This window comes from Gallus gallus, chromosome 3, assembly GCF_016699485.2.
Source record: "Gallus gallus isolate bGalGal1 chromosome 3, bGalGal1.mat.broiler.GRCg7b, whole genome shotgun sequence".
NCBI classification, from domain to species: domain Eukaryota; kingdom Metazoa; phylum Chordata; class Aves; order Galliformes; family Phasianidae; genus Gallus; species Gallus gallus.
Window position 1 is genome coordinate 21,397,586 of NC_052534.1, and position 21,880 is coordinate 21,419,465.

The 21,880-nt window shown below is 41.9% G+C and overlaps 1 protein-coding gene across 6 annotated transcripts in view; it reads right to left on the bottom strand.

Annotated features, from left to right (window-relative positions):
• Nucleotides 1–21,826, bottom strand: part of RPS6KC1 (ribosomal protein S6 kinase C1) — an 89,086-nt gene extending 67,260 nt beyond the window's left edge. For 3 of the 6 annotated variants that reach the window (XM_025148969.3, XM_004935324.5, XM_004935322.5), the window contains exons 1-4: nt 17,894–18,061; nt 12,580–12,615; nt 8,261–8,381; nt 1,922–2,037 (exon numbers count right to left, since the gene is read on the bottom strand). In XM_025148969.3, coding sequence (XP_025004737.2) covers nt 1,922–2,037; nt 8,261–8,381; nt 12,580–12,615; nt 17,894–17,998 — 378 coding nt within the window. In that variant the 5' untranslated portion in view covers nt 17,999–18,061. Of the gene's footprint in view, nt 1–1,921; nt 2,038–8,260; nt 8,382–11,688; nt 11,801–12,579; nt 12,616–17,893; nt 18,062–21,485 lie in introns of those variants that run through there. The other 3 variants (XM_046939647.1, XM_015283891.4, XM_046939648.1) reach the window with 3 other exon arrangements.
• Between the last annotated feature and the right edge of the window lie 54 nt (nt 21,827–21,880).

The window sequence follows — 21,880 nt, forward strand, 5'->3', positions numbered from 1 at the left end:
GCCATGGTTGCTTGCCACAGACTACTTAGGTATCACCTTCAGCTTCCGTGGTGAGTAACACAGGTTCTGAACTATACAGGCTGCAGCAGGTCTACCTGCAAGGTCTAGAGTTTCACATGGAGAGAATAGCAACACTCCAGCTGTCTTGTGGTTCAGTCTGTGCCATTTCATGGCCTTCCCTGGGTCAGCAGGTCAGCAGGGCCCTCACACAGAAAAGTCTGTGGATCAGCTTAATAGCCTAACCAGGACCCAGTATCCTGAGTTTAGGACAAACAAAGATAAGGCCAGGGCCAGCATGTAAGAACAGGGTTATACCCTTCTAAGCCTGGAAGGCATTACAGGTAAAATATCAAAACAAATAGTTAACTGCATGAGGCAATACCTGATTTTTTTTTTCCTGTTCTTCCATGTGTTGAGGGTGTCATTTTGTCTTTGTCTTTTAATTTTCTGCCTCACATTTCAAGTTCATCCCTTCCCTGCAACTTTACTAGAAAATGCACCACCTCCAAGGGCATTTCTAATCAGTCTTGAACTATTCCAGCACATTTCCACACAGGTAGTCTGTTTTTCTGGAGTCAGTAGCACATAGATGGACACAGAAAGAACTGAGGGGGATGCTAAGACTTCATTGTCCAACTCTACATCTCCATGACTATGTGCACAGAAAGCTGACAAGCACCAAAACCACTCATGGATGGAGCTGAAGGACTCTGAGACAGTGACTGATCAAAACATGAGGCTTTCTTACAGAAAAACATAACACAGCATCAGCTAGCGTGAGCTCAAGCTATTATACTTGCCTAACTCTCCTTGTAGACATATCTACTCCTATAAAAATGAATGCCGTTCTAGGTTTGTTCTTTGCCTTATAAAGCCAGAAAATGTTCACTGAAAGGCTAAAACTAATACTTTAGTTAAGCAAAAGACGAAAACAGTTCTGAACAAATATCCAAAAGCACAGAAGTATTTAAAAATAAATTTTAAAAAGTGCAAATGCAAATAAACTGAAAAATATTTAACTTCATTCTCCTATTTAGCATTATTTCCAATGCTTAACAAAAAATATCTTAAGTATTACGAAGGACTCTGTAATAACTGTACCATGAAAGTGAGTCATAACTTGTAAGCCTTGCTGTAATCTTGCTTGTGCATGCATCATGTAAAGAGACTACACATGTCAATACATTTGTAACCTGATCTAAAGCAAATGAGTATTTCCTCAATCTCTGGGGGAGTTATTATCATGTTTATGAGTAAATTTATGCTTATGTGTTTGTGGAATATTGGAATGAGCTAAGTACTGAAAATTAAGAGGTTTGAAGGAACTACTGAAAGTGAACTGCTTCAGATGTAATAAAAAGGAAGTCTCCAACAACTTACAGTCCTAAACTATATTCTGGTGAGTGGTACTCATAACACTGTGCAAGCAGCATATTTGACTAGTTACATGGCAAATTTGTTGCCATGGATCTGAACCCATAACAGGCCAAGAAAAGAGTTTCCTAAGTCTTCATTCTTCTACTTTGAAATAAGGAGCAACTACAACAACAACAACAACAACAACAACAACAACAACAAAAAAAAAAAAAAAAAAAAAGGAACCACAGAAATTCTGGCAGTATTTATACTGCTTCCCCACAAGGTCTAGATTTAACACCACTGGTTTTGCTCATCATTCAGTAAGCAAGAATTCTAAATCCCTTCACCTAAAGTTCCTGTTGAACTTTCCACCTTAGAGGTGTGGTGCACCTTTTTGGTTTTTACCTCAAAGCTACATTTTGATAGTGAATGGAAAACTGCCAATTGCTTCAGAAAGTGTTCAGACCAGCTGGTTAGCACTCCATTGCTTATAAATAAAGCAGAATCAGCAGTATACTTTATTCCTATCAATAAGAAAATACTCTTGCAAATACTAACAAACCTTAAAAAACTCCTCAAGCTGTTTGCTGTTATAGAGAGCAGGGATATTAGCAGAAAACTGCAACAGGTCTTCAGCACATTGCCTTCTTTCTTCAATCACGGTTTCATCAAATCGCCCTGGAACGGACACATGGATTGACAGTTTTAGAAATAACTAGGCATTTATTCTGCAATAATAACCACCACAGAGTAAATAAATATTAAAAAAAAAAAAAAGCAACGTTCTGGAGACAATGCCCTGAGCCTATGGAAGTCATTCCAATGCTTCAGGAGAACACAGCAAATCTTCAATCATCTTATTCTCAATTGTCCCTAGAGTACCACCTTCTGCAATCTACTTGGATGATGAAAGCTGGCAGCTACGACAAGAATCTTTCACACTCTCATCGTAAGAATATGTGAGGCAACACTCTTCATTAGCCAAGAGACACTAACGGATGTCCAGTGTTGTCTAACAGTAAATGATACGTGCACAATTTGACAATATGCCAGTCAGTGTCAGCCTTGATTACAGCCCAAATCCTGTAAGGAGCTGAGCATCCTTCATGTGTTCTCAAGAATGATGCATGACATGAGCAAGAAGCAGAAATATTGCTAAGAGCCCCCAAATAGATAATTGATTCCAAGGTGCTATCTATGCAGACAAATCACAGTGAGACAGGGAAGCTACCAGGCACTGAAGCAGCTCCATGCAGACAGGGCCTCATCTCCCCTGGATTCAGGAGGTAATCAGAGCTGGGAGGCAGCTCGTTTACCAAAATGCACAGTCCTTTCCTTTTTCCCTTCTCAGCACCCAAGACGTTCCAATTAGAAAAAAAAATGTTTAAAAACCAATCCCACAGCTCACCTCAGAGATTTGCTTCTCAGGAGAAAGAACCCTTGCATTACTACCTCAAATCCACATTCTTCACAATTGCACACAACTTCTTTTAGCTTTTCATATCAACATCACTTTGTTGTTGAAATAGTTATAAGTTTACAAAAGGAAAAGGGCAGAGGTGAACAGTAATAATTGGAGGAGAATAGAAAAGATAGTTGAAACAGCTATACAGAGGGAAAAAAAAGGTCTGGGAAGACAAGTTCAAGAAATAGTATTGCTGTAACAGCATGACCATAAAAATAAGAGCCACCTGTAACAGCTCTGTGGCATTAACCTTTGAAGAGGACAAAAGATGTATTGAATACAGAAGCAAAATTCATTTATACTCAGAGCAAGCAAAAAAAAAAAAAAAATCCCAGAAGAAAATATCAAAGCAGGACTCTTTCCAGAAATTCTTCAAGTAAATAGCTCCTGCCCATGTGGTAACAGAAAAAAGAAAATAAAACTAGAAAGACATGTACATACTCAGAAGATCACAAACACAGCTTTTGGGGATTATTTTTTCCACGAAAAGAAAGGACAGGCATTGCTGGGCTAATTTTCAGCTGGATCAGCCCTGTGATTTGTTCACCCCGGCCATTCAGCTGTACAAACATTAGCAGACATACAAAAGAGTGGGCAACAAGTAAGCAGAAGGAAGGCAAAGTCAATGCTATCACATTCAGTGGCAGTGCTGAAATCAGGCCATATCAAACTGCTCATCAAACTTCAGAGGCCTTCACAGCAACACTGTAGGAGCATTATGTTTTCTGTCTCACTCCAAACAAAACAGGACATCGTGAAAAAATAATTTCCCTCAGTAAAGCATAACAGCATGAAATAAATTAATCTACAAAGCAACACAGACGCTAATGTAATGCATCAGAAAATTGATTACAAAGAAATTAGCAGCTAACAAGGTCAGAAATGTACAATCTGCACAAGAAAGTGATTCTGTAAGATACCATTTCCTGGTTTTCCAGGGATCCTTCTCTCTCCATTATACTCCTTCATCAAAACCAGTAAGAAGTGACTTTCTTCTTCCTCACCTTCTCCAAGCTTCCACCAGGCACAGGCAGCATGCACTCAAGCCTACAGGCTGACAGCACACTTGCTCATGTGCAAGTCCAACAGGCAGCAACTGGCTCCTCCTTCCCTTAGGAGGACGCAGCGTGGGCACCCTACTCACTGGGATGCTGTTTCACACACTTCACAGAAACATCATTAGGTTTGCAGCACCCTGCCTCTCAAATTTAGCTGATCCACATGAGCAAGAGATTTGACTTTCTGACAGTGCAATTATATAAGCCCTATTTTCTTAGGGAGCTGAGCTAAAACAAAATTCACTAAGATGTATGTTGGAATAAAGCCACTGAAACATTAGTCACTGTCACATTTTCTGGCTCATCGGCATCACGATGCACTAACAGGACAACCAGTTTCAGAACTACAGGACTTCATGGGATGGAAAAATATTATTTGGCACTGGTTTGTTCACAGACTGTCATCTTTGCAGCAGTTCCATTCCCAGACATCCTTACTGAACTCCATCCCACTCCCATACTTTTCCTGTTGCTCAACACCTGGATTGGTCTCTCCATTCTCAGTAAGACTTTCAGAAGTACTCAGATACTCATCTGACTCTTCAGACACAGCCTACATGATATCTTCCTGCACCCATGTCAATGTAATTTCCACCGTTCTTCACATCTCTTAGACAAATGAAAGCTTCATGACAGGGATCACAGCTTTCCAGAGTTTTAGGAAATCTCAAGTGCAATTTCATCGTACAACAAATTCATTAACATCATTAGGCCCAAACGATCACCCATAACATGGGTGGAAAAGTTCATTCTACTTTTTCTATCCCTCACTTGATTTATTTTTCCCTCACCCATAAGTAGTCTCATATTTCGAAGTGAGCAGCTTAAAAAAAAACACACACTTGCAGATTCTAATTTTCAAAAGCTGTGCTGTAGAACGTGCAAGGCAGCTCAATTCTGCAGGCGTGACGCATCTTTGGTTATCCCCGATAGAGCAGCACAGCATGACCTATTCATTTCTAAATCCTTCTCAGTACTCTATCGCCTCCTGAAACTCTGAATGCAGCACTTGAGATTCTGCTGAGGTTTAACACTTTTAGAACAAATAAACTCAACTGTCTGAACCAACAGTGCCCACTTGTAAAGTATACTCTCCACAAAACAATATGAAACATTATTTAAAGCATATGCATTTAAAATAAGTGAGATCATGTTGTTGGCAACTACTGGCAATGCTCATAGATAACTAATTTAAAAACCTGCAACAAATAAAACATCACCACAGTAAAAAACGTTGCAGAAATGCTTCGTTAAAGCAGCTTGAAAAGGGAGGGTCTTAACAGAGGTATGCTTTGCAGCTCACCTTGAACTGAACAAGACTGAAAAGAAGTTTGTCAAAAGCTCAGCATCCACAAAGGCTACACTTTTTCTCTACTACAAAACATACTAGGACTGGAGATACATGCTTTAGGTGGCAATAAAACACACAGCACCTATCATGCTTAGGAGAGAGGCAGAAGGAGCTGTTGTAAAATTTTATGTTTTTAATGAAGATAAATCTTAAATTGGAAAAAATAAGACATTTCTGTTCCTTTCTGCTACCTATGAATTATTTTAAACTTGTTTTTACATCGTTTTTTCTTTCCTGTATTCTTCATTCAAACTCAGTGAGTTTTGCTTAGTTTGGTTTTTAACTTCAAAGAGTGTTTCGTCAGTAACTACACTGAGTCCTTCTATAGATTTCCTCCTCTTTGAATGTATGCTGCAGTTACGTTTGTTCATTCCATACAGAAGAAAGATGTATTTTAGAAGGGATTTCATTCTATTCTTCCCTTGTTTATAAAGGTACTACAGTAACAGCTCACAAATCTGTGTTTCTGCCAATTAAAATTACCTAAGGCATCAGAAGTTCGTACTCTTTCCAACCTGCATTGTATTTTCTCTTCCCCCTCCCTTGTGAATAGAAGCCATATCTTCTACCTGAAATTACATTATAGGTTGCAAATATTGGCTCTGTGAATAACTTTTCCAGCGAGCACTCTGGTTTGTAAATCAGACATAAAAATCATCTCAAGATAAAAGTAATACGGCAGTCTCTATTTAACCACCTGCGCACAAGTTCTGACAGAACAGTGAAGCTTACTCCTCGTCCAACTTCATAAATAAACCATGAAAAGACCCAAGAGCTGTGTGCAATGTACCTGTTGTGAAAGAAAACTTAAACTAGGAATTTTACACAGCTCTGCACAGAGACCCGTGAAGTCTACACCAGAGCTCAGCTTCCTTGCCCGTCACTTGAACATTTCTAACAATAGCAAGCTAAGTCAGTGCCTTCCCCTGAGGGTAGTTTGCACATGGGTTACGAGCCAACTTCAACTTGTTTATGTTAATATATTCTTTAAAACATTCCAGCGCCATGCCTAGCAGTCAACAAGAATAAGCATGGCAGCACTAAGTAGCCAAAACTCTACATCTGGCAGAATTTGGTCCTGAAACTATGGGAAAAGTTGTGCTTTGCAGGTGGAGGTTTTGCCTCCAGGGGACTTTCCTACTGTTTCTCTGACATTGGAGAAAAAAGAGGGCTGCCAGCAGATACGTCTACAGCACCACGGCCCAGAGCTGCACAACAGCACTGCTGAATGAAGGGTGACTGAACCGCCCCAGCTATGGCACTCTGTGTACTGGCAGGTTTGCCTATCTCAAAGTCATAGGGGGCTGGGGCTTTTTGTTATTTTGTTTTCACATTTACCCCCCCAAAAATCGTAATTTAAAATAAAAAACACACCAACAAAAAACACTGTGCAATAGAAAAAGAATTAAAAATGCAAATAAGGTATGCAAAAAAAAACAAGGTGCACGAAAGGGCAAAAAAAAGTGTTAAATGCATACAAAAATGTTATACATGGGAAAAAAAAACAAGCAAAAACACTCACTGGATGCACCTCAAAACACACTACACGTGAAAAGGTGGGCAGTGCATGGCAAAAGTGTCAAATGCATGCCAGATGCTAAAACACACAAACAAGTGAAAGAAAAACATGCAAAGCTTATGTTAGATGCATGCCTACAAACACTGCACGAGGAACATATGGAAACATGCAGCAGCTGCACGATGGCTGCTTAAAAAGACACACAAAAAAATAAACACGAAGAAAGAGTACACCTAAAGGCCCACCCAGCTGAGAAATACTCCACATGCAAAAATGCACAAAGAACCACACTGCATAGGTGCCAAAAATGGAGGAAATGTGCCATAAAACTTGAAAAACAGTCAACACACAAACATTAAATGCCAGAGAAAAAAAAATATGAAAAATGCTGTGAAAAGTGCAAAATGCACAGCAGACATACAAACTTGTTAAAAACGCAATGCACTACCCAACAAAAAGGCTTAAAGCTCAAGATATTGCACATCCAGCAAGATAAGGTTCAAAATACAGCTTTACACAACAGGATATTACATTTTAATGTTAATGTTATTTTAAGCCTTAACACTCAGGAGGTTTGGATGGCCTTTTTTTGGTTGGTTTGTTTGTTTGTTTTAACTTGAGAGTCATAGAATGTTTTTTTCTTTAGTAGTTGATAGAGTGTAATTGGTTCTATATGGAGTTCTACACAGAGCCATACCGCTTTAGTGAAAAGCCATCTATAGGTACTCTTGATGATTTTCATCTGGATGAAAGATAAGACCCTTTATGGCTAATTAGTTTTTGGCTAATTAGTTTTTGCCTTGTATTTCTCATGTAGAGTCACAGCCCTCTTATGTGCTGTTTTGGTGAAATAATTAATAGCTTTATGTAAAGCTGATCTCAAAAGAGTATACAAGAGATAGTTATCATTAAATATATATTTTTTCCAACACTATAACTCATCAATAAACAGACAGTCTATATATGATAGCCTTTGTTCATTGTTCAGGCACTGTTCACAAAGCTAATGCAAACAACATGCTCCTGAAAACAGGGAATTAACGTTTTACAGATATAGAATCCTTAGCGTTGGAAGGGACCTCTAATGGCCATCTAGTCCAACTCCCCTGCATTGGACAGGGACACCACAGCTAGATCAGGTTGCTCAGGGCCTTATCCAGTCTTGCCTTGAAAGTCTCCAGGGACGGGGCATCAACCACATCTTGAGGCAACTTGATCCAGTGCCTCACCACCCTCACTGTAAAAGACTTTTATAGAATATATTACATAAACATTTGCACTTATACCTCTAAAATCCACAAGCACGTAAGCAATTCCATTTAGAAATAATAATAAAACTACCAAACTGTGATAGCAGCACACCTATTGGTAAGACATTCACAACAAACCAAAAAGTTGAGTACAAAAGCACATACAAAAGATTTTTCCATGCAGCTGCAAAACAAAACGTACTCGTGGATACTGAGTTATCAATACAATTCAGCAATTCAGGAAGAAAACATGCTTACCAAACACTATTGCTTTGGCAAAAGGTGGAAAGAGTTCTGTATGTCTGCAGAGGTTTTTATGAATTTGCCAGAGATCTTTGTGCAGTTTCTTAAAGTCGCTGTATCTCTTCCAAACGACTATCTGAAGCACAGAAAGAGGTAGGGAGTATTAGTACGGTCATTGTTCACAGCACAAATGTACTTTCAAGCAAGTGAGATCACTACCTTCAGCAAACGCTTTTAACAAAAATATACAATCTGAACTGACAACTGTAACAATCATTAAAAATAGTGGTTCATTACCTGCCCCCACCCCCCATTTTGGCTAACAAGACTATAGTGTACAGACTAAAAATTAAAGATGAAAAAGGACACAGAGGGTGAAAGCAGCATTGTTTCAGCCACAATGCAAACCAGTTACACAGGGAACCACTAAGAGAAGGGGGGAAAAAAGCCAAATAGGAGCATTTCACTATCCAAAACTCAACAGCATGCTGTGGTTCGCACAGGTATGGAGAAGAGACAACAGCAAGAGAAAAGTAGGAAAATAAATCAGTACAACTAAAGGATTCTTATGGAATCTTATGGACAGAGGATTTTTTGTGGACAGAGCATTAAGCACCAAGGACTACAAACTAGCTGATAATTTATGCATCTATATAAAATGCTGATCATGTGCAAATGCAAGTCCCAATTTTTTATTACTAATAATCCTGGTAAAAAAAAAAATTGAACAATTGTTTTTGTACTCCAGACTTCAGAAATGCAAGGCCAGCATTCACTACAACAGATTTTCCTGATCTGCCCTTTTCAGAAAGAAGCAGCCTTCTCACAGCCAGGAATCTACATTATCCTTCTTCCACCCCATTCTTTGTATCCTTCCATTTGAGAAAGTAGGAAACCCAGTAGTAAAATCAGTAAGGAGAAAAAGCAAGCAATACAATTTACACTTGACTGCTAACGGGTTTGCTAACAAGATAAAAATAAATTAATTAAAAAAAAGGAGCAAAGGCATTTTTGGCTAGATACATGAAGCCACCGTAATAAAACTCAACACTAATGTAAAGTGACTAGTATAGAACAAAGAAAAACAAAGAGAGTGTAATAAATTCATAAGTTGATTCCAGCATTTCATCAGTCAAATGTCTCAATCAAGTTGACACAACTAAACACCATTTTAAATATTCCAAATATTTCTGGTATAACCAGTTGCATTCTCATGAGCAATCATAACTGAAAAAATTACTTTTTTCGAGGAGATCAGATTTAGAGATAAGTAAAAGGTTTGATTTTAGAGTAATTCTTTTTTTCTTTTTAAGCACCAGGTCAGAGGCCTTCCAATTGCCAGTGGATGCAAGTCATATCTACGGAACAATGCAGATATAAGGCAATAGGACTGTTTGGAGTGGATACGCAAAGCTTTACCAAGGCAATGTTCTATCCACCTCATCAATTTAACTATGTGTAAAGTAGCTGTCCTGACTCAGCCCCACCTACCACACACATGCATCCAGAACTGAGCTGCAATTAGTATTTGATGGAGTTCAACAGGCAAGGCAATTAAATACAGAATGTGCCAAGAAAGCTAACTAGTGATTTGACTTCCAGAAACAATAATTTTCTACTGCTGTACTTCCATTTAATCCAATATCCAGAAAGTAGGTGATTAGGACTGCTTGTTTTTCTTAAGAAAGCAAAGTCAGAAAACATCAAGTTGCAATATAGTCAGTACTCGGAGACGATGGGAAACGCTGCCAAAAATTAAGAGCATTAAGTTCTGTTCCACTAAGAAGTATTCTTTTTTGCTGCTGCAAGCGATCTCCCAGTAGCCAGGAGGAGAAAACATAAATAGCCCGTAAAGCAAATGAGCGAAGGTCATCCTAAATTCTTTCATAAGCTCATGGAAATCATGCCTCTGCATGCAAGCAGCTCAGCAAAGTTAGCAAAGCTCCCACTCTAATATACTCATTAGAAATCAAATTTGGAGAAAGGACGTGTTATACTTTGAGGCCCAACAAAGCACACCAAACATATCATAAAACATAAGTTAGACTTGTAAGGCAATAAGGTGTGCCCATCATAGCAAGAGCCAGTAGATCTCTATTAACTCATCTGATCCCTGTCTTCCACAACGAACAACCATTTCTCATCAGCAAATAAGGGAGGAAAAAAAGAAAATGAAAAATCACCATGACTGCCCTATCTAGAATTCCTTCATATGCCATGTTGCCATCATCAACACCCAGAAGCAATGAAATTGAAACAAATGCCACTAGCCCTTCAGTATCTATTAACTCCTCCACATACAATTTTGCATTAACTTCATTCTTTCAAGAAGAAATCCCTTACAAGTTATCTTCCTTCCTGTCCCAGCAATAACAGATGGGGACATCTTGAACTCTGGATGGCTGCAGTGGGAGAGACAGTGCATTAACAGTATTCTAAAGTGTAATTAGAAGATGTGACAGAAAGCAGAATTGAGGTGACTGTACATGGCCTTACATACAGCTGCACATACGTAACTCATTTATTAGCATCACAACAGTGCCATTAAGAGACTTCTGAAAATGTAGGCAGGCATGGCCAAGTGGGGAGGGATTCCATAAGAGAGGCCATAAAGCAAGAGGGTTGTTGTATATACAAAATTCTGTCTGTTGGATTTCTAATTAAGTATTCCATAAAACTGAGGTAATTTATTTTCAGCGGGAGCAGATTAGGAGCATCTTTTTTTTCCTTCAAACACTGCCCACAATTCTTATGCTTCACAGGAAGTCAGTATAACAGCAAAGCTCCCAATGTATGTTGTCTTCCCACCGTGATTCACCCTTCTGGCAACTACAGTCTACAGTCTTGCTTTTAGTAACTAGGAACTTTCAGATGATGCTTATAACAAAACTGCATCACACTACCACGCTATCACATGCAAAATAATTACTTTAATACAGTGCAAAGTGGAAAAATGATCAATTAGTCCATGGCACATCTACGTTTCCATGTTGCGCAATCCTGCAAGGCTAACCTACACCTACAAAGTAAAGCAAGGACTAAAGGATATGGTTTTGCTGTTTTTTCAAAATTATTTAAAATATATTCATGTAGTACACTAGCTGAAAGACATTCAATGTATTTTTCTGAGGAACAGCTCATCAACAGCTGCTATGAAGTGTTTCTGCCACAAATGAAGATTAATGTAATGGCAGAGGGCGCACATGGATAGGCTCAACTCAGAAGTCTCTCTGGAAGAGGAGACTGAGCTACAAGTCACAGTCACACAGGTCTACTACTAGATCCATGAGCACTCTGATTCTCATAGACTACTTTAATCTTCTATAGCTTAAAAAAAATAATAATAATAAAGCCAAAAGCATGAACGCTCATGCTTGTCTCATCCTCAAGACTTCAAAGAAAGATGCAACAAAGGGGTATTGGGTGTAGCAGGCAAGTCTCACCTCTGCCAAGCCACTAATCAGTAACTCATGTCTGACCATACAGATGCAATGAATTCATTTATGGGCTCTTCTTTCATCAACTATCCAGGTTCTCCTCAACTGTGGTAAGAGACTGCACCAGAAATTCAACATATGCATGTTACTCAATGTCTGAAAAGCTGTAAGGTCATGCTTTTGAAGGAAGATACTGCATGTACATCATAATAGTATCAGCAATGTTAAGTCATTAGTCTAGAGGAAATGAAGAAGGAAAAAAAAAATAGATTTCTGAGGCATTAAAGAGACACAAGGCTTATTCAGAGCCTTTTTGGAAGAGGCAAAGAGCAAGCAATTCAAAAGTTTTATCAAAGTACATCACGGGAAAATACTTAAGGAGCCTCAAAGAGAGACGCATAATATATGACTTGTAGTCTAATCTCCCTCAATTACTCCTACGCGCCTCCATTTTCCCTGTTCACTAACAGACAGTAATGATGTAGGCTTTTCCATGAAGCATTGGTTAAAGAGGAGAATAATACCTACAGCTGAGACCTAAGACTTGGATTGCAGACTGATCTCTAATTTTACCAGTAGGAGTTAAGTAACCATCAATTTGCCAATTCCAGCCCTGAGAAAAGAGCTTGCAAAGTTATCAAAGCCTTTTTGTCATCAAAAGACACTTTTCTCCCTAAGACTTTGTTTCAAGTCGCATTCATCACTGAGGGCAGAATTGCAACACGTTACACCAGCGACTGTTTTCAGGTATGAAAGCAAAAAACAGATGGAAACATACAAAAAAGTGTTTGCACAATTACGACGACAAAATACACAGAAATTGCTAAATTACATCAAAGATACATCAAAAGGCATAATGTGACACGTAAGGACATTTGCACAAGTTCAAACTGTTACCTCCTGGACATCCTCTGGATTTTTTCTCGAAACAATCTGAAAAGGAAAACAAAAACATTAAGCGCTCAGCTTTCCTATTCCAAATGGAAACATGCAATGATTTGTTGCTGAAAATTAAAACCTGGACAAAGGCAAGCACTTGTATATTTCTCTTTGCACTCAGAACCATTTTCATTAGTTTCAGAGAAGTCTAATATCCAAACACAGCATGGTAAGGAGTTCCAGCAGCAGAGACCGTTGCTGGGATGAGAAATCAAGATGGACATTCCAGGCACAACAGCACAGAAGGCATCTCGCAGAACAAAGCTGCACAGAGCACACCCCCCTCATCTTTCCCATCTTCTCCTATTATTTCATATTAGGATCACATTACTCCCACTAAGCAGAGCTAATTAAGGCTATGCTTAGCTTAATACAAGTCACACACAGCCTTGCTGTGAATGCAAGGCTTTGTATTCATTAAGACAGTATTTTCACATCACTTACAGCCATGTCCGTACGCAACTAATTCCATCCTTCCGTATTTGTTTCTGCTTAAATGCTCTTTCCCTAATTAATTATAAATGACTTTGTCCAGAGAAAAATCGCAATGAAAATGAGGCTTGGCTGCACACCATAAAGAAGCCTGTGTTTTGTCAGGATTTCTTTCCATAAATAAACATTGACTGCAAAAGCCTTCGTAATCCAAGTTCTGTATCGGTCTTAGAAAGCGACAGTAAGAGCACATCCACACACATCGAAACCGGGTATCTTTATTTCGTAACTGCAATTACCTTGTGTCACTCAGTATATCCTTCACTGTAACTCAGCCAAAGCTGTTTAGCACAATAATTAGCCCCCTGTTAGATAAACAGGGCAGTCTCACTCCGAACTCAGACTATCCACACACTGACACACCCTGAAACAATGAGCACTGTGAACTGGTGACACAGGGGCAAGCTAAAGGAGTTGAGGTGACTCACGTTCCACAGCCTAAAACACCATCCCGTGGGCCTTGAGCATCACTCAGCTGTCAGTCCCTTTAACAGCCTGCACTGACAAAACTTTCCCAGCTTTTCCTCAATCCAAGGAAATCTGTGACTAATGTCACATTTGGCAACTTTACCAAACTTTAACCTTGTGGCTGTGCTACCTCATTCACTACCAGCCAGTTCCTGTGTACCATTGGTGAACTATTCCGACCCTTCTCTTCCAGCAGCTGGCGTACCTGATGTAGGGAACCTGTAGAGCTGAGGAAAGAAGGTACCATAGGCATGGCTGTGCGTCAAAAGGAGACCAAAGGGCGCGCACCAGCTGTTTGGCTTTGCAGTTCACCTTTACTTAAAGCCTTACAACAGTTCTGGCAGCTAGGGAAGTCACCAGATGGGCAGAAGGAGACCCAGCGAGATGAGTAATTACCAGCCAGTTAGTAAGAATCTGGAATAAAACCCAGAGGCCCTGTTCCACACTTGTTATAATGTTACATTGCCTTCTATATCTACCAGTCCTGCCAACTTTAAGTCAGTATGTAATAATTAATGCGTCATCCTACTTTGTTCTTCATATCCTTTCCTGAAGGTCAACCTCAAAAGAGGTCTTCCCCTTCAACCAAACCTACAATCAATCCAGAGATGTGCAAATGTGTTACTAACCCCCAGATTTTCAGTGCACTTTTTTGGTCCTCCCACAAGGATCAATGCAATCGGCTCCTTCTGCAAATCTCTAACGCAAGCAACTTCCATCTATTTTAAAAATATCATTGGGATACCCATCAACGAGCTGAGCAATGCATAACTACTGCATTATGATCTGAAAAGAGAGATCATAAAAGGATCGTACCTCACCTTTGAGCTAAGTATTTCAGAATATCCTACTCCTATTCCCGCAGATGGCCAATGTAACTCAGTTGAATTTTAATTAGTAACTGTAATCTTCTCGATCTTCTGAACTTATGAGTAGCCCACATTTTCAGATGTCATATGAACAATTCTCTTGGTATCATGATTTCCTGATACTTCTTTCTGTGCTTACGGTTAACTTATCAAATCTACAAATACGTGGCCCTAGTGTAGTTTCAGAAAGGATTCACTCATGCACCACCAAAAGAATCAGACATCTCCACGAGCACATGGAGTGCCCCAGGTCTGTCAGAAAGGAATTCAATGCAAGGGGAAGACCCACCCCGCTTCTTTCCTGGCGGTCCCCCAAAGCTGCTGAGCACCAGCTCAGCCAATGCAGCTGTAGTGCTGTGATATCAGCCACGGAGCCAGAGCACTGCAGGAACAGGAGGGAGTAGGAGGGGAAAAAAAAGGGATGGTAACAGATACGTTCACTGAATTATTTTTAACTCATTTTGTCTAATGTCTAACACTTCAAATCCTCACTTCAAGTACTATGTAACAGATTACCAGATAGAGACCTACTGAGATGAGACAAAAGCTATTTGTGTTTCTACGTGTCAATAAAACACATGCTTTGCTGCATAAATTAGATAATTTTGCACTTTAAAGACTTTCAACATCCAAACACATCAAAGAATGAAAGATCTCTGGTTAGTTCAGCTTAATTTGCATAGATCACAGGCTGACCAACACCTTGTTCTGCAGGAAAACTGCTGCAGCCAGCATGCTTCTCAGTTCTGAACTGCATCTCATGGAAAACCACACCACCAGCATGGCTCCAACTTATAGGACATGGAGACACGCTGTCATTTCCCACTAGTTAGCCACAGCTTGCTCCTGAACGAGTCTGCAGGTACCAAAATATCACTTACTGTGACCATCTCCCACTCTGCACCTGTGTCCGGCATTACTCTGCCCTAGGCATAGCACCCATTGCTTTCCTTAGTTGAAGGCCACCAGCCAGCCCCATTCACTGCGACCCTTTGAGCTCTACATGGAGCCAGTTCATCACCCAGCATAGCACAAACCCATTTTGTCTCGCAGCTGGACATTGTGCACAGGACACCGTAAGGGACAAGAAGGACCTCCCCAGACCCTCACAGCCTTTGGCAAATTGGTGGGAGGGGTCCAGGTACAACATCACCTCAGTGCCCTGGAGGGATCCCGCCAGAGTGCATAGGCCTGCAAACATTCAGCCATTCAGCTGATACAGATGTTCCTTTCCATTTGTGGTCACTGAAATTGTACGTCACTGCTTCTCTTGTCATCGTTTGCTAACGCTGAAGACCAAGCAGCCCAAGTTCCATCATTAATATTAAAAACTGAGGAAAAAAGGCATTAAATGCCTCCACCTTTTCCTCATCACTACTTGTTAGGTGACCATCTTCATCAAGAATCAGTACAATATTCTCCTCATATATTCTCTTGCTATTGACATACTTAAAAAAGACTTTTTGTTTGACATCACATTCACCAGTGTACATTCTGTATCCTACTGTGAAGCCCCACCTTGCCTCCAGAGATCACATATTTTCTTTTTCTGCTCCAGCTCCAAGAGAATCTCCCTGTTCAGCCAGGTCAGCCTTCTGCCCCACTTGCTTGACTTACAGCACAGCGGGACTGCCCGCTGCTGGACTTTAAAAGGCAGTGCTTGTAGAGTGACCAGCTTGCATGTAATCCCCTCAAACCTTACAAAATTGATTCCCAGGGAACACTGCTAGCTCAGGTAGGCTAAGTCCAGAGTGGTAATGTTGACCTTTTTTCTCTTCCCTCCAAAATGTTTGAACACAACCACTGCAAGACAGCCACCACAAACACTGCCAGGACAGCCACCTACCGACACCTCTCCCACAGGGCCTTCCCTGTTCTCAAACAACAGCTCTAGGAAGGCACCTTTCCCCCTTACTTGGCTCACTTATTTCTCGCAACAGGAAATTATCTTTGACTTGCTTTAGGAATTGCCCAGACTCAGTTGTCACAGCTGTTTGTGTCTGAAAAGTTGAAGACTCCCATAGGGATGAGTTCAGCCGATGCTACAATTCCCCCTGATCGCCTACAGAATAGCTCATCTGTACTACCATCATGGGAGGACAGTCAATAGCAGACACCCATGACAACATCTGCTTTGCAATCCATCCCCTTAATCCTCATCCAGAGGCTCTCTGACTGCAAGCACAACCTAATCTTTCTCTTTCAGATTAAAACCTCTGAGGGAAAAAAAAAAAAAAAAAAAAAACACCTTTTTTTAGCCCTTAACAAAAAGTACAGTTTATTTGACTAAAAACGATGTATCAAGCATGTCCCATATCTGGGTTTGTATACATACATATATGTAGGTTGCTCCAAAAGTAATGCCTGCAATTTATTTCCACAGAAAATACAACAGACAGAACAACAACGCCCTTTGACAGAGCAAATTCTCAGCTACAGACCACTATTTTTCAACTCAATCACTACCATTAGCTATGCATATTCACCAGCAATGAACAAGAACCTGCATCAGCACAGCTGTCCAGAATGTTGCTTGTCTTTCACATCGCTTTCATCTCTTCTGAAACACACCACTCACTGCTTCACATACTCACATCCACTGTTTGATCTCCATCAACGTTCAACAAGCGTTGATAACCATTAGTGGGTGCCCGTCGTTCCATATGGAGGAATCCAATTCCATACCTTTGCTTCATACGCACTCCCATGTCAGACGCCATTTTGTCAGAGTGCCCCTCTGCTGCCATCTGTCACACGGCAGCAACATGTAATGTTGTTGTATTCCATGTAACGAAATCTCGGTGGAAAGGTTCAACCTCTACTGCCGTACCACCATCATCTGCCTCTGACACAGTTTGCCAACACATCAGAATAGGAGACATTACTTTTGGAGCAGCCCTCGTTTGGGGTGAGGAGGGGGGGAGGGAAATAAGAGTAAAAATAAATAGATCTTTAATTCTACAAAGTGATCTCATGCAATGTGATCGTGCTCAAAAAACCTGAGTGCTACAGCATAAAGACAGGTACAGAATGCCAAGGTTAGGGGAAGGGATACACACTGCTCTCCCAGGCAGAACATCTACAGACACAGCACCCACACGATCACAGCCATCCGATCGTGTCCTTTCTGGTGGTCTCAATACACCCACCAACCCGTGACCTGAACTCCCGCTCTCCTCGCAGCTTTCTCCACGTATTTACATACTCCTCCTCCCTGTCGGGCTTCAATGGGAAGATGGAGGCGAAAAGCACTGTCACAGGGCCGAGGCCCAAGCCCACGCAGCCCCGCAGACAGGGGTCCCTGTCACTATTCCGACCCAGCAGCCGCTGAGGCCGGCCGGGGAGGGCGAAGGGAAGGGCTGCGGCCGCCGGCGGGGAGCGGGCAGAGGGCCGAGGCTGAGGCCCGGGCGGTGGCGGCGGGACCCCGGGCGGCGCTGACTCACCCGCGCCGTGACCTTGTAGACGGTGTGCCCGCGGGGGTGCCGCCGCGGTTCCGTCACCGTGTAGAAGCGGGCCAGCTCCCCGCCGCGCTCCCGCGGGCTCAGCATGCTGCCCGCCGCCGCAACGGGCCCCGACCGCGGCGGAAGCGGCGCCCCGGAACGCCCCGCCCCGCCCGGGCGGTGCCGGGCCTGGCCGCGCCCTCCCGCCCGCCGCTTCGGGGAGCCCCGCCCGAGCGGCGCAAGGGAGGTTCTGCCGGCGGAGAACGAGGCACGAGGGCGCGAGATGTTCCCCTCCCGGGACTGGTCTGACAGAAAACGGATCACATGACCATAGATTTCCTTGTGAAAGCCCAGCAAGATAAGCTCAGAGGAGCTCAGTGCCTCCAAACTGAATGTTGTTACATCCTCACACGGCTGGTGCTCTGAGCAGTGCAATCCCAGTAAGAGTTGTTCTATGTGGGGATATACGTCTCATAGGACAGAAATGGCCCAAAAGTGAGTTTTATAGCACCCTGTCTCTCTGTTTTATCTGGATTACTTTGGCATTCCAAGGTATCACTGGCCCCTCGCTACAAGAAACCCATCGAGGCCCTGGAGCATGTCCAGAGAAGGCAAGGAAGTTGTAAAGGACCTGGAATACAGATCTTATGGGGAGCAGCTGAGAGAACTGGGATTGTTGAGTCTGAAGGAGGCTCAGGAGACACCCCATTGCTCTCTACAACTGCACAAAAGGAGGTGGTGGTGAGGTGGGTTCAGCCTCTTCTCCTGGGTAACAGTGATAGGATGAGAGGGAATGGCCTCAAGTTACATCAGGGGAGGTTCAGGTTGGATATTAGGAAACATTTCTTCTCAGAAATAGCAGTGAGGCAGTGGCACAGCTGCCCAGGGAGGTGGTGAAGGCACCCTCCATGGAGGTGCTCAAGGAACATAGAGATGTGGCACTGAGGGACACGGTCAGTGGGCATGGTGGGGGTGGGTTGGCATTGGACTACATGATCTCAGTGGTCTTTTCCAACCTTAATATTTTTTATGATTCTATCAAGTTACTAGGAAGATTCTTTATACTTTTATTTTCTAACAACTGCTTGGTCTACCCTGTTTTACATGGGAGATGTTTTCTTAAGGGATGGGGAAGAGAGGGGACATGGAGAGAACCTCACCTGCCACACCCGCTTGTCTTCTGAGAGAAGTATGTCTTTTACATCCTTAACAAGGTGTCGGTATACCCAACTTCATGCAAGTAACTATCAAAAGAAATACCTCAGAGATAATTTGGTATTCATCACCATCTTTCCGAAGTAAGTCTCCAAGCCCCAAAGCCAAAGACAGGCATCAAAATCCATTGGATAACAAATATTTTCTTATACCAGTGATAATGTGGTTGAAGTTTCATTAAAAGAGACATTCCAATACAAGATCTTCTGCTTGGAGTAATTTTAACGTACATAAAAACTCTAGGGTTTTGTTTAAATTTGAAAGGAAGAGGTTAGAATGACCTCAGGATACTTTATTATTCTCATCTTCTGTAATATTTGCTGTAGAAAGCTTGCAGCTGCTCGGATTACATTTGTGGTAGCATAAATCCAAAGAACACACTCGCTCAAGGAGACAAGGAAACGTTCTCCAGTATGGCATACTAAGTATTTATAACACGCAGCTCATACAACCTTCCAGTGCCATAGGAATGATCAGACAACCTCTTCCAATATGAACTTGCTTATGAAGCGGTCTTTACTAATTATATCTTATAAGATGCGGAAGTTCTGAGGTTTTAATGGTATCGACAGAAATCAGCGGGATGGAAGCCATCACTGATTCATCTCTAGTGAATGACATAACAGAACCTATTTAAATTTCAATAGCTAACTCATGCATTTTCTGAGAAAAACATGCCAACTTTAAATGCTGCCTTATTCAAAAGTTAGCAGTTTGGTGGGAAAAGAAGCAAAGAAGCAGTAGGAGCTCAGTAGATAGAGAAGGGTAGGTTGCAACACTACAGCTCCATGGCTGGACTAAGATTCAGGTATTTTGTATAGTCAGAGAATACATATATATTATAACTAGGAAACCTCGGGAGGAGGAAAATAAAAATAATCAGACATGGAATAGTTTTTTCATTTAGAACAACAAAACAATCTGGGGAGGTTCGGCAGGGAAGAAGAAATAACACAAAGGGATATGTTAATGGTCCACAAAATCATGAATTGTATGGAGAAGATGGATGGGAATGGACTGTTTGATGTCACTTGCAACACAGCCAGAGACTGGTAGGAATTAGATAAATAAATAAACAGCTTTTCACGTGATGAATACTAGCTAGACCTGCACAACTTTGCCAAATTATGTTGTTGATGGAAAAAAAAAAAAAAAAAGCCAGCAGTTTGCTCTTGTGACCAAGAAGACCAATGGTATCCTGGGGCACATTAAAAAAAGCGTGGCCAGCAGGTCAAGGGAGACAGTCTTCCCCCTCTACTCTGCCCTTGTGAGGCCACATCTGGAGCACTGTGCCTAGTTCTGGGCTCACCAGTTCAAGAAAGACAGGGAACTAAAAAGAGTCCAGTGGAGGGCCACAAAGAAGATTAAGGGCCTGCAGCACTTCCCTTACGAGGAAAGGCTGAGAGACCTGGGGCTGTTCACTCTGGAGGAGACTGAGAGGGGACCTTATCAACACTTACAAATATACAAAGGGCAGAAGTCAAGTAGATGGAGCCAGGCTCTTTTCAGTGGTACCCAGCAACAGGACAAGGGGCAACAGGCACAGACTGGAATACATTTTGTTCCATACAAACATGAAGGAAAAATTCTTTACTTGGAGGGTGACAGAGCACTGGAACAAGCTGCCCAAAGAGGCTGTGGAGTCTTTTTCTCTGGAAATATTCAAAACTCTCCTGGATGCCTTCCTGTGTGACCTGCCATAGGAAACCTGCTTTATCAGCAGGACTGGACTAGATGACCCCCAGAAGTCCCTTCCGACTCCTACAGTTCTGTGATTCTATGAAAAAGTTCACAAGTTCAAGTACTTGGGGAGAGAGTCACTGAGATTCACTGAAAAGACAACCACGTCAGGCTTAGGAAATCTACTGCACTCAAAGCAAAGGGACAGCATTCAGCTGCAGTGTGCCCGGTCCCTGCACATCTTTAGGCATCTGCTGCCGACCCCCTCTAGAAGGCAGGGAACTGAGTTCTGGACCACTGTGCTGAAGTACCGAGGCTGTTCTCGTCTTCAGCATAATCAGTCAAAGCATCCCTCAGGGAGCCGGTAGCCTCAGATCACTGGGGTGTTTCAAAAGCTCAAATGACTCATAACATACTTGGCTGCTAGTTACAAACCGGTATTTGGGGGTACCTACTTCAAAGAATCTCTCTTAACGTAGGTAGTATAGCCTAGATATACAAAATAACAATTAGAAGAGATTACATGTAATTAAGTGTTACTGGGTTATTAAAATTTACCTAGGGCAAGGTAAGAAATAATAACAAAATACAGAAGTGGAAAGATTTTCAATGTATGATTAATCTTTTACTTCTATTTTTTTTTTTTTTTGTTTACCGTTTCTGTGTTCACCAACTTACCTTTCTTTTCTTAAAGACTTACCTTAAAACAACTGCCTTCTCAGCTACTGTACATCAAAATAAAGAAAAGAACCACATGCTATGGGGACATTCCCTCTGCTCCAAAACATAACTGCAGCTGATGCTGCTACCTACGGGTGACTGCTTTCTGTCTCCAAAATACGCCTAACCCCTGAGAACTACAGCACTTCATTTCTCTAAGAGAGCCGAAGGTGATGCACCATCTCCCACCCGCCCGGATTCCGCACATCAAGGCAGGTGGCCCACAACCAAGATGGCGCCTGCGGCCTCATCCCTCCCTGGCCCAACATGGCGGTCCGGCATCGGCGCGGGCCCCCCCGGAACCAAGATGGCGGCGGGATGCAGGGCGGCCTTTGGACTACAAGTCCCACGGGCGAGCAGGCGAGCGGGCGTGGC